This window comes from Halyomorpha halys, unplaced genomic scaffold, assembly GCF_000696795.3.
Source record: "Halyomorpha halys isolate HHAL.00 unplaced genomic scaffold, Hhal_1.1 Scaffold2333.1, whole genome shotgun sequence".
NCBI classification, from domain to species: domain Eukaryota; kingdom Metazoa; phylum Arthropoda; class Insecta; order Hemiptera; family Pentatomidae; genus Halyomorpha; species Halyomorpha halys.
In genome coordinates, this window is record NW_027109382.1 from 31,956 (window position 1) to 44,667 (window position 12,712).

General features: G+C 30.6%; 1 protein-coding gene across 1 annotated transcript in view; it reads right to left on the reverse strand.

Annotated features, from left to right (window-relative positions):
* The window catches only part of LOC106691423 (sodium channel protein 60E), a gene marked incomplete at its 3' end in the record, with an annotated part of 29,479 nt that extends 18,661 nt beyond the window's left edge, over window positions 1-10,818 (reverse strand). The window contains exons 1-6 of the mRNA XM_014437187.1: window positions 10,704-10,818; window positions 10,238-10,408; window positions 8,874-9,088; window positions 7,658-7,828; window positions 6,649-6,842; window positions 6,013-6,118 (exon numbers count right to left, since the gene is read on the reverse strand). Of these exons, the coding sequence (XP_014292673.1) occupies window positions 6,013-6,118; window positions 6,649-6,842; window positions 7,658-7,828; window positions 8,874-9,088; window positions 10,238-10,408; window positions 10,704-10,818 (972 nt within the window). The remainder of the gene's footprint in view (window positions 1-6,012; window positions 6,119-6,648; window positions 6,843-7,657; window positions 7,829-8,873; window positions 9,089-10,237; window positions 10,409-10,703) is intronic.
* Window positions 10,819-12,712: the final 1,894 nt, after the last annotated feature.

Sequence of the window (12,712 nt, forward strand, 5' to 3'; positions counted from 1 at the left end):
ATCCTATTTGTACTCTGAAGTGGCGATGTGAAAGAAATTGTTTTAAGTATTGGTACATTTGCCCTTTGATTCCGACAGCTGATAATTTTCTAAGGATTATATCATCTTTTATATTATCAAATGCTTTTTTAAGATCAAAAAATATCGCAATCTTTATTCGTAGTTCTAATACCCTTCCAATCTTCAAATCCCGTATCTTCGACTACCTTCTATCCACCCAATTCCGGAAGAATAACAATTGAAAGTTTCAATTGAGTTGAGTTTTTCTTTTGAGATTTTCGTATACAATTGTAAATATGTACACTAGTAGAAATTATCTCTGTTTATTTATTATTTTTTAGTTTAATTGTATTTGATTTTTTATATGTTTTTTTTATTTACTATCAGAAGTCATCTTATGTTTTATGATATGACAAGTGGTATATTATATTTGTTTTATCATTATTTTATATATTCTGTTAATTATTGTTATTTATTTGTATCTTCTTAAATTCATTTTTATAATTTTATTTTATGACATATTGTAATTTCATCTCTATTTTGTAATTTACTCTAAGGTTCTAAAGCCTAATTTTGATGCTTATAAATTATTCTAAAGGGATCAATCCCAATATAAATATAGATTATTATTATTATAACTTTTGGACTATTAGATAAAATGCTCTTGAACTATAGATTGTCTAAACATATGTAGTCATGTTATTCTGCAATAGGATTCAAAATGTTTTTTTCTTAGCCCATCTTATATCTTGACATCATGTAAAATTAATTTTAAGTGCAACAAGTGGGAACTATCATTTTCGCCCTTAATGAGAAACTCATTGAAACAGTATTTAGATCAAAATAATCTACTCTTCCCATACAGTTTTATTTATTAGATTAACGCATTCTATATAAAATTTTATCCCCTTTTTGTATGTGTCAGTACAGCTGCATTTTTGTAATGGGCTCAAACCTATGACTCCCCTAATCTAAAATTATTGTTAAATACTGTTATTGTTCATTTAACAATTATTAGGTCTTCAATATGATAAGATTTAATGTAGCCTCAGCACATCATTTTCGAGTTAACATAGAATGCTTGATTTTCATCTTGCTCCCCAGTTTCTCAAAAATAGTTAAAGTCAAACTCATTTTTATCATCTCTTTCAGTATCTGTACTCTCTGCAATATCTGTACAAATACTCTCTAGCTTAGATTCAAGCACTGATTTAGTGAGAGGATCAAATTTTACTTTCCAAAGAACAAAAACAATTAAAAAAGTAACTAATAAATTATCTAGTTAATGAACCGTTCATGGTTGCAAGGCCTTTACAGATTGTAGACAGATAAGATATTCATTAATTATAAACAAATAATAGACTGATTATTTATATAATAGATTCTAGTAACAAAGGAAACTGAAACATAAGGAGTTAGGGTAAGGAGTGACAAGAATAAGTCTACTCAGAAGCACCAACCATGTACGTGGTACATGTATGGTTTAGGTCAACAATTTATTGTTTCTTAGCTAAAATAATGGTTGATCTGCATTATTAAAAGTGATTTAGAACGTTCCTCAGTAAACACACAGGGAAAGAATTAAAATATTTAAGGTGTTCAATCAATGTTTTCACTAGAAACTGATACAACATTTTTGTTTAAAAGATTCAACAGCTGAAATGTTTAAAATAGAGATAACCTGGAATAGGAGTCTTCAATTGGCAAACTACTGTTAAAAATTTATTCCTAGGTGTTTTTACTGAGACTAGGGTGCATTACTGTCATTGAATAATCAAACAGAAAATATAGGTTCTACAAAAAGTGGGCATCTGTAGGAGCGTTAACATCTCAGGTGTTCTCTAATAAATATTTTTTGGTAATCCCTGCATTTTATTTTATACATGATTTTCTTCCTGTCCCTTTGGGCCTGTTCTATCCTTTATACAGATTTTTCCTAACTTTTTAGTTTTGTCCCAGTCCTATTCATTCATGATCTAAGTGTAAGGAAGTATAAAGACTTGTCCAAGAGCCCAAGAGGATAAAAAGGTTTAAAGGTGTTATTTAACTAATTTTTTATTACTTTAATGAAAACTATGTTCATTCAAAAACTATGAAAACTAGTTACTATTCAAAATTGATGAGTCTACTAACCATGTTTAGGGGAAATCAAAAATGGTGGCTGTTGCATTTAAAAGAAATAGTTTTTCATTTGTAGCTCCATATCTTTAAAAATATCTACAACACTAAAAAACCTAGTAAAACAATTTAAAGAAGAGTAAATTGGCTAAAATATGAGCCCTAAAAGAGCCATTTACATTCAATAGTTCCTGAGATATACTTTTTCAAAAAGCAACATTTCATAAAAAATTTACTGAAAAACCAGTAGTTAGTGAATTTATTCTAGGAAATCAGTTTCTCAGTAATCAAACATACAGATATTCTATTAGCACTCAAATTAAAGCTAGTTTACTGAGCTATAAAGTAGTTTATGATGTTTGCATATGAATATCAACATTTTGTGAATTTATTTTAGTAAATATGAAAACAACTACTCCTACCAAGATAAATGCAATAAACTACTTTATAGTACATTAAACTAGCTTTAATTTTAGTGTTGACAGGCATCTGTATGTTCAATGGTTGGAGAGAGTTTTTCATAAACCAAAAATTTTGTCTGAATAACTAGTTATCAACATATTGTAATATTTAAAGTCAATAAAAGGAAACTTGATAGTTTTTTACTTTTTCTCGTACTTTAAGTATAGTTTGAAAATGTCAAGGTTAAATAAAAAGATTAAATATGAGAATTTTTATTTTTAATTATAGATAATATTGTTGACTCTTAATCTCAGGGCATGTTTTTCCAGGCAATCAAAACACTTAACTTTAATAAAACTTTTTGTACCAATTTGTACTCTTATTTGATGAATGATTTTTTCTTTGTCTTCCAATTCACAAACTAACACTGTCTTTAAGCAAAGCATTTGGTTCTCAAACATTTTTCAACACATCTCTTCCACCGGTGATCCAAACTAAGAATCACTTAATCTTTTGGATGACTTCGATGTATTCTTTCTCTAGATGTCACTGAGAGAGACAAAGTATGTTCAGAACCTTCTATATCCAGGAGCCGTCATCCCTACCCCGCCTAAACCACAAGTGAAGTCCAAAACCAACATCCTGTCTAGATGTTCCATATAAACATCGATTTTAGCACAATATTTTTGAGTTTTTGCATATGTTTTTCCTTATGAAGATTTTTCTTTAATAATTATTCTTGACTTCTATTTTTTCTTAAATTTACTGTAACATTACTGTAATTTGATTTATAATAGGACATGTAGGAAATGTACATTAAGTACTGGAGATTTATTTGATGCTATTTGGTTTATAAAAAAAAATCAGAATCATTTATTAATTATTTACATAAGTTTTAAAGATTTTTTTAATATAGTTTTTTAGCTTAGACATATACGCCATTTTGTACAATATTTTATTATGATGTTCTTCATTTTGTTTATTCTCTTTTTGATTTATCCCTTTTTCTTTTATAAGAAAACAATAGCCTTATTAAGCTCTGACATTTGTTTGGTTGACTGACCAACCTGTTTTTTTATGTAGATCTTCGTTATTATTACCATCTTTATTATGTATTCCATTATTAATCTGTTTAATCCATATTTTATTAATTAGTTTTATCTGGTGAAATTGTTTTTCGATTGTAAATTTTATGCTTGTATTATAATTATACAATATTTCTAAAATTTCACTCAGTTTACTCTGGTACCCTTTAACAATTTTTTATATCTTTAATTGTTTAATTTTTTTATTTTCCCATTTTCTTGTATTATTTTCAAGCATTTGTTTATCCATATATTTGTAAAGAATGTATGTCTATGCTGATTTTTTTTTTTTTTTTTTTTCATTTCATCTCTAATTTTACAATTTTTAATCATTTCTTTCATTTCTATAGCATTTTTATGTCATAACTATTATTATTATTTCTTGATTTTATTGAGAGATTTAGGAATTTAGATGAACTTTGTTAGGTCCATCTGTATTATTCATGGTATGTTTCAAATTATTTTTGGTCTTGGTATTAAGTTACTTAAAATCTATTTATTTTATCTTTTTTTTTTTTTCTTTTAATTATAACATTTCATATAGTTAGGGGTGTCTTTATACCAGACCCCCCCATAATCAACAGTTAAAATATATATATATATATATATATGTTCCGGGTAACCTACGGCAACCAAAAGGTTGAATTGAAGGGGCCACCATAATACATCATAGCATATAATAGCCTACAGGACATACTAGCGCCCATGTGGCCAACAGTCAAAACTCACCTCCTCCAGCACCCTCGGTGGCAAGAGAAGTAACCCAGATGAGTAGAGATAGCCACATTGTCTCAGCCAGAGAAGCGTCCATCTTTTTCTTTTGTTAACTCATCATTAATATCTACATGAGTGAGTAGATTTACTTGAGTGGTTCCTGGCAGCAGAGGGGAGAGAGGTCTAAGAATGTGGAGGGAAGAAAGAACCATGGAGTAAGTCCATCTAGCAATAGTTAACATCCACATCATCATCAACCATCTCAATGTTAGATCTACAATTTCTATAGCCCAGTCATACAAAATTCTACTAACAATCTAATCATAATGTTTTCTTTCGGTCACCCCCTACACCTCTTGTAACATAAAACAACAGAATTTTATTACATTTAATCATGTTTCATTTTTCAATTATACGGTCCACTCAAACCCATATATATATATATATATATAATGTAACAGTTTTATCAACCATGTAAGGCCCACCAGGCTTATCTGGTATAAAATAAAAAAAAGTTACTTAAAATAGTAAGTGGAATTAAAGTATTTATAACAATCATAAGGATAGGATCATAAATAATAATTTTAATTAATGAAAAGAGGGAATTAATTCATGATATCAAAAAATCATCGAAGAGAAAAACAAAACAAAAAAACACACTACACGGATATAAAACAGTGGGAACCAGTGATGGATTGTAGACTACCAATGGACTGTGAAAGGCTAGAGGATGGACTGGGTGGTGAAACATATTTTGTGAGGATATATTATTAGAAGTATTTAATTGTTTTTCTTTCCTCATATTTGAATGTTAGTCCAAAGGTATTAGTAGGTAAATAAAGGTTGATGCTAAAAGTGCTTCAAAATACTTTTCTTAGAACCTAACTTTCAAATATTTTCCTGGGAAACCCCTCTTTGTCAGGGTGGACAGCATGGGGTGAGGCTGAATTGAACATGGTTCATGGTTCAGTGAATAAAGAATAAAGGGGAAAAAATGCTCTCTATTAGTAATAATAAAAATGTAATTTTGTTGCAAATAAACTAGTCTTTTCTTCCTTATTCTATGGTTTTTATAAGTTATCTCTTCCTTAATCTAAAGTCTTATGTTTTTCCTCACACCAAATCATCTTTTCCTTAACAAATCATGTCATGGTACTCTATTGCAGCTCTAGTTTTAAAAGTGTGTAGTGCTATGTTAAACATAAATGAAGCTTGGCAGTAGGTGCGTAATTGTAAGTGCCAATCCCTATTTGAATGAATTATCAAAACTTTTATTCTAATTTTGCCTTGCTTACAGCATTATTTATGAAACATATTGGAAGTTGAAATAGTTAAATAGTGCAAAAATTCCATAGCTTAGAACAGTTGAATGAATCATTCATAACTTTTTTGTAAATGATTAACCACATATTAATGTTTTAGTCTCAATTTTTATTTCAACTGTTAGGCAGAAAGTAAACAGTTAATTCTTGATTGATTCCCTAAGCTTGCTTTATTGTTTTCGAGTGTGTTTCTAGAATGGGATGTTGTGATTAATAAAACACGGGATAATACTTATAGGCTGCAGAGGTAAACCTCCTATCTTTAGGAACTATTAAGGCAGCTGATAGTAAATTGTAGATTATTATATATTTATATTTATAAATACTACACTGTAACCTTAATACAGAGAAAATTTAAATTAAAGTCTTACTTCATGCTTTTCAGCCCTCATACAATCCCACAAAGGTTCAATCCATTCACCACATAGAATTCTGAATATCATCATGAATGAATGAAAAAAGTCACTAAAATTCCATCTAAAATAAATATATAAATTATTAATATAAGTCTTTTTTGTAAAAAAAAAAAGAAGATTACTTTATTTCAAATCAATAATCAAACCGACAAACAATTAATTTTTTGTTGAGATATATCTTATGTTAATTTTCTCTGGGTCTATAACTCAGCTTGTTTTAAATGTAATAGTAAACCTAACTAATCATTATTAACTACTTATTTGATCTTAAGTAAATTTTTTTATAATACCTGAACAATGTTTTCTAGATCTAATTTATACAAATGAATTTTTATGATACTAATACGAAGTTTCAAAAAAGTAAAGTTATATTTTATAAGGTTTGGAATAATTAAATTGTTTTATTTAAATAAAAATACTGAATACAGAGTTGTTGAAAACGGTATTTTGAAATGTGATTATAATGATGGAGAGAAAAAAATTGCTTATTTTTTAGATTTTATTAGTTTAAGTTTAAGTTTTTTAAGTTTAAGTTTTTCCTCTAAGTATAAGAAGTATGATTATAATGTTTTCTATAAATGACCACATTACCTTGGTACTGGATCTGGATCAAAACGTTCTGGAGTGTAATCCCTTGAAAACAGCTGCATACCAATTACTGCAAATATATAAATTATTATGACTAATACAAACGTTAAGTTTCCAAGGGCCCCCAAAGTCGAAATTATTATACTAAGAAGAACTTTCATTGTTGTCCATGATTGTGCCAATTTCAATACTCGCAGCTGAAAATAAATACAATGTTGTGTATAAAAAGTACATTGATCATTAAAATCATACATGATAGTTACAAAATAATAAAAATAATCATAGGAATATCATGGTATTCGTCATATGTATTCCCGTATTGTGGTACTATAATTGTTACTCAACTGAACTGTTTTGTATCATAGTCATTGAAATTATGTATCAATTAATATATACTGGTCATATTTATGTTTGTAGCCTTAATGAACAATTGTAATATGAGTCAAAATGTTTAAAATAAAATGTTATCATCTAAATAATTATGATCCCCTTCCCTCCCCTATGACCATCATATTGATTATCAACATAATAAGGTGTAATTTAGCCTTATACATCATTTAAACCATCTGCATATGGAATTTACCATAGAAAAATGTCTAGTAATGTGTGGAATAAAAAAGGGATTCTTTTGAAATTAATAATATAACTACAGTGACTGTTTGAGTTTCTTTGAAGGTTCTCTCAGACCAAGCCCCACCAGCCTTCCCAGCAACGTCTAATCTGTCCAGTAGATTCAGAGGCAGCTGGAGGGATTAAACATGACTCCATGAGCTGATGGGCTTAGTTTGAAAGAACCCTTACAGTACCATGTTAATTTTTCTAGCCCAAAGATATATAAAAAAAAAAAAAATGAAAAGAAAAAATATACATTGCATACTATTAGTATATATATATAATTTTAACTTCAATACCATATGGAGGAGGGGACAACATGCCACACACATTTTTTTTTTTCTGTAGTAAAGAACTATTGATGAATAGGAAGATAGGAGGGTTTTAAAAATATTTATACCAGTCTAAGACATCGGAGTACTGACAGTCCATCCACAAGTTCAAATGATAAATCAAGTAAGCTCACGGATACAATAATTAAATCAAAAATATTCCAACCACAATTGAAAAATTCTTTACTCAAAGCCAAGAGTTTCATAGTACATTCCAATGTGAAAATCGATGTGAAAACCTGAAAATTAGTAATAATAAGATTAACTATAAGCATGTTCTAAAATTTGTTTCTGTAAGAGACAGTCAAATTTAATTAACAAAAATAAATTCAATTTGATGCCACAACACTAACTTAATATTTCTAAAAATTCTTCTGCTTCATTTTGGCTTATTAAGCAGCCATTTTAAAGTACATTACAAGAACAAATCAAAATAATATTTAGAATTCAAAGATTGTTATAAAATTTAAAACAATTAATAATAAAATCTACCTATTAATTAATAACATAAATGTAAAAAAAAATAATAGCTCAATTTAATCAAAAAAGTTTGTCAAACTTGTCTATAAAATATTTTAATTAAGGCCTATCCCATATTTTATAAACATTATCCTAGTCCATTAAAAAAATAAATCTGTATCGCAGAGCCCATGAAGGCTCAGGGATGCAATATTTTATAAGGAAGTACTGTTACTAGACCAATGGTAATGCAAAGAGGTGATTTATTCAGAATTACCTTCAACTGCCAGATTTTTACCCAACTAAGGTTACCCACTTCATGAAGCTGGGTGTTATCACCTTCGTTCCCAAACCCAAAAAATTATATGCCAGATTCAAACCCAGATCCCTAGAGTTGGCAGCATAGTGCCTTACCACTGGGCCACCCACTCTGACTATTCAAGTCTATATTAAACTTAATTTAAATATTTACTAAAATGAAAAATATAAATTTTAAATCAAAAACAGTATCAGTGATCATTAAGGAAAATAAACAAATGAGAGGTCACAGATTTCACTAAGTGAATCCCAATAACATAGCTTCCTTAAAATGATGTCTTAGTTATGAGATGTCAAATAAGAGAAGATATCACATAAATTTCTAAGAACAAGTATTATGTTAACTACTGAAATTTAAAATGAATAAAACATTTGTTTTAAAAATTTCCTTAAAATTATAATTACTAAAATGTTCCTTTAATTAATAATTGAGAAATTATCCATAATAAATATAGATTTTAAAAAAAAATCTAAAATATATATATAAAAAAAAAAAAAATATATTACTTTGTTTCCGATGTCCAATGCACTTTTAACATTTTGGCTCATTCCATGGTGTTCCATTGCTAAGAAAAGAGTATTTAGTAAAATACAAAGTGTAATTAAAAGTTCAAATAATGGATCTCTGACAATTCTGTACAGAGAATTTTGGATTCTCAGCCATCCATGATAGTTAATGCAGCAGTCAACACATCCGTCACAGTTTCTATCCTGTAAGTCGTCTAAAACGAAGGATTAAAATTATTGTAACAAGTTAAAATTAATTAATAAGTTAACTTTTAAGGTTTAATTAGTTTGGACAACTGGCGAATATAATCTTAAAATATTTTAAAAAATAGTTTTAAGGGATCAACATATAATTAAATTACAAACATGTTATTTTATTTTAATGAAAATAAAAAGGTTCAATTTTTAATTTAAAAAATAAATTTAATACACTTTCTAAGCAAATTAAGTTTTGTTATACATGTAATTAAATAAATTATAAATAAAATATATTTAATAAATTAAATGATTTAAACACAACACCTTTTCAGTAGGGGACTCCAATAGGAGTCTTGGACGAAAAAAATATAAACAAAAACATGGAATTAAAATTTTAATACTTTACTATTAAAAAAACTACCACTAAAACTCATGAGGTGGTAAATGGTCTTGGGTATGATGGTATTTGAAGTAAGGAAATACTGTTTTTTTTTACCAATGGGTATCCAAATAGATGAAGTGATTGCTCCATCACTAATTTTTTGATCTATCCAAATCTTCAGTCACTTTCTTTATGGAGAATTGTTATGTTCCAGGAAGATATGGTTATCTTCCAAAACTAGAGTTAATACACAAGTGACAGTCAACAATCGAGAGCCACCCATTTCTTTATAACTTTTTAATTGGTTTTATTTGTTTGTTAATTATTTATACTGAATGAGCCCAATCAAATTTTAATTTGATATATGAAATTACATCAGGTGAGAAAATTGGTAGGCAATGTAATAGCGGGAACTATAATTGAACAAATATTTTATGTCTTCCCTCAACCCTAAAATGAGTACTGGGTATTAATCAAAAGAGAACAATGAGATAACATCAAGTTACAAATCAGGTGCTTGTACCAAAATTTTTGTTTGAGTAATAAAAGTATTTCAAATTTTGATTGAAAATAAGTATGCCATTACTGAACTTTTAAACTTTGTGAGGATATCCTACCATTTAAATATACCTTTTTACCCATGATAAGAAACCAATAAATAATTAACAAGTAATTAAATATAGAGTAATTAACTCAATAACAATTAATTATAATTGTTTTATAATTAATTCAACAATATTTAATTTTGATTCTATTAAATAGGAACAAATAATTATGTTTATACCAATAGTAACTATTTGAGTTCTTTCTTGAGGAAGAGTATAAACTGATATATTTTCTGTTTTTTTTCCATTCACTCCATTACACTTTATTCCAGTAGGCTGCTCAGTTTCCTTTTCTTTCACTTCTATATTCAATCCTGAGGGTAGATTTTTATCAAGATTCTGTAAAGATTCTTAAGGTTAAAATTATACAATTAATCATATTTATGCAGAAATAAAATTATTTTTCTGTTAATTGCTAAGTTAGTTTTGGATGTAATTATTATAGTTCTTTTATTAATTACTATACTCGGTCAAACACAAATAACTTTCCTTGGACACACAATCTCCAAGGAGGGAGTTTGACCAGATGCCCAGAAAATGGAAGCCCTACAGAAGATGGCCGTTCTGAAGGATGTGAAAGGGATCAGGAGGTTGTTGGGAGCATTAAATTATTACTGACAGTTTGTGCCCGAAATGGATGAATACCTTGTACCCTTGAACAATTTACTGAAAAAAGTGTCCAAACTGGTTGTGACGACAGACATGGTACATAGGATTCGGAAATGTATAGAGCAGCTGCAGAGGGAGCCAATTCTTGCATTTCCTGACTTTCAGAGACCGTTTGCACTTCCAACGGATGCCAGTGAGTAAGCACTGGGTTCGGTACTATCCCAGGAATACGAGAAAGGAGTACGTCCCATAGCCTACGCTAGTAGATGCCTCACCGAGACAGAGACCAGTTACAGTACTTTGGTACAGTAGAGATTGTGTAAGCAGTGGACCACTTTAGACCTTACCTTTTTGGCAGATTTCAGTTCCACACTGACCACAGACCCCTTCAGTGGGTTGAAAAACTAAAAAAATTATAGATTCATTATTGGGGACCAGGGTATTTTAGAAGGATGGAGACAATACTACAGGGAGTTTTTTTCTGGAGATGTCGAGGAGCGAATGATTAGAGAAAGCATACGGAGAGAATATGATGAGGTGATATAGGAGGAAGAGGTGGAAGCAGCAGTAGAGACTAAGACTAGGAAAAGCAGGAGGAAGAAATGACATCGTTCCTGAATTCATTAAATGTGGTGGAACAGAATTATTGAAAGCATTGCAGTGCCTTTTTCAGAAGTTATTTACTGAAAAGGCTATTCCTAAGGAATGGGAATACAACATAATTGTCCCGATTCACAAAAAAGGCAATGCTAACGAACGTGAGAACTATAGACTATCTGCCTATCCCAGGTTTTGTACAAGCTCTATACCTCAATATTAGAAAAGAAGCTGAGAGAGCTAATGGAGAAAGAATTAGAAGAGAAACAGGCTGCTTTCAGGCCTCAACGCCAGACCCAGGATCACAACTGGTCCCTAGAAAAGAACTGTGGAATGATCTTTCTAAAAAAAAAAATCCCGCATGGATTGATAGAAGCTATAAAGTCGACCTACCACGAATCCGAGGGAATAGCAAGGATTAATGGAAGAGTCCGATACCTTTGCAATTGAGAAAGGAGTAAAGCAAGGAGATAGTTTGAGCTCCCTCCTGTTCATCATTTACATAGATGAAATTCTGAAAATGTGCAAACGGAGGACAGCCCGCACTACTATTGGCAAATGGAACATGAGGACAATACTGGCTCAGGTAATAGTATTTGCGGAAGGCATTGTCCTTATAGCAGATAATAAAGAGAACCTACAACAAGCTGTAATTGAATGGGAAGCTGAGCTGGAAAGAACGGGAATGACCATCAATGTCAGGAAAAGCAAAATAATGGATATAGGCCGGGAACAGGAAAACATTGAAATATTTTGCAAAGGTGAAGCACTAGAAATGGTGGACGAGTACACTTACCTAGGAACAGTGACCAGCAGGAATGAAAAGGTAGACCAAGAGATATCCAACAGGATAAAGAAGGCAAATGCAATATACTACTACCTCTGCAAAACAGTTATAGGGAAGAGGGAGGTAGAGAAGAATGTTAACGTACATATCTTCGAGGCCGTATACCTACCTACCCTCCTTTATGGAAGTGAAAGCTGGGTACCACTTGATAAGCACCTAAGCAGAGTTACTTCAGTGGAAATGAGATACCTACGGAGAGTGGCAGGCCGAACTAGGAGGGATCGCATACGAAATGAGAGGACAAGACAGGATGTTGGAACTGTCTCCATAAAGATACCATTGAAAAGAGACAACTCAGGTGGTCTGAACATCTCTGTCGGATGACTGATGACAGGAATCCAAGAAAATATTTTGAAGTCAGGCCAACAGGAAAACGCCAAAGAGGAAGAAGACACCCAGAATATAATGGAAGGACGAGTCTCCAGAGGAGAGAAAAGATGGAAAAACTGGCATGCCACGAGGGTGCTGGCTCGGGGTCGAGAGGTTTAGTTTGCTTGAATGGAGGCACCTCCACGCTGAAAGGAACTAAGGAGGAAGAGAAAGAAGAAGAAGAGAATGGCCACGCGGGGCCGTCTAGTGGTGTGAGAAAACTTACGCGAGA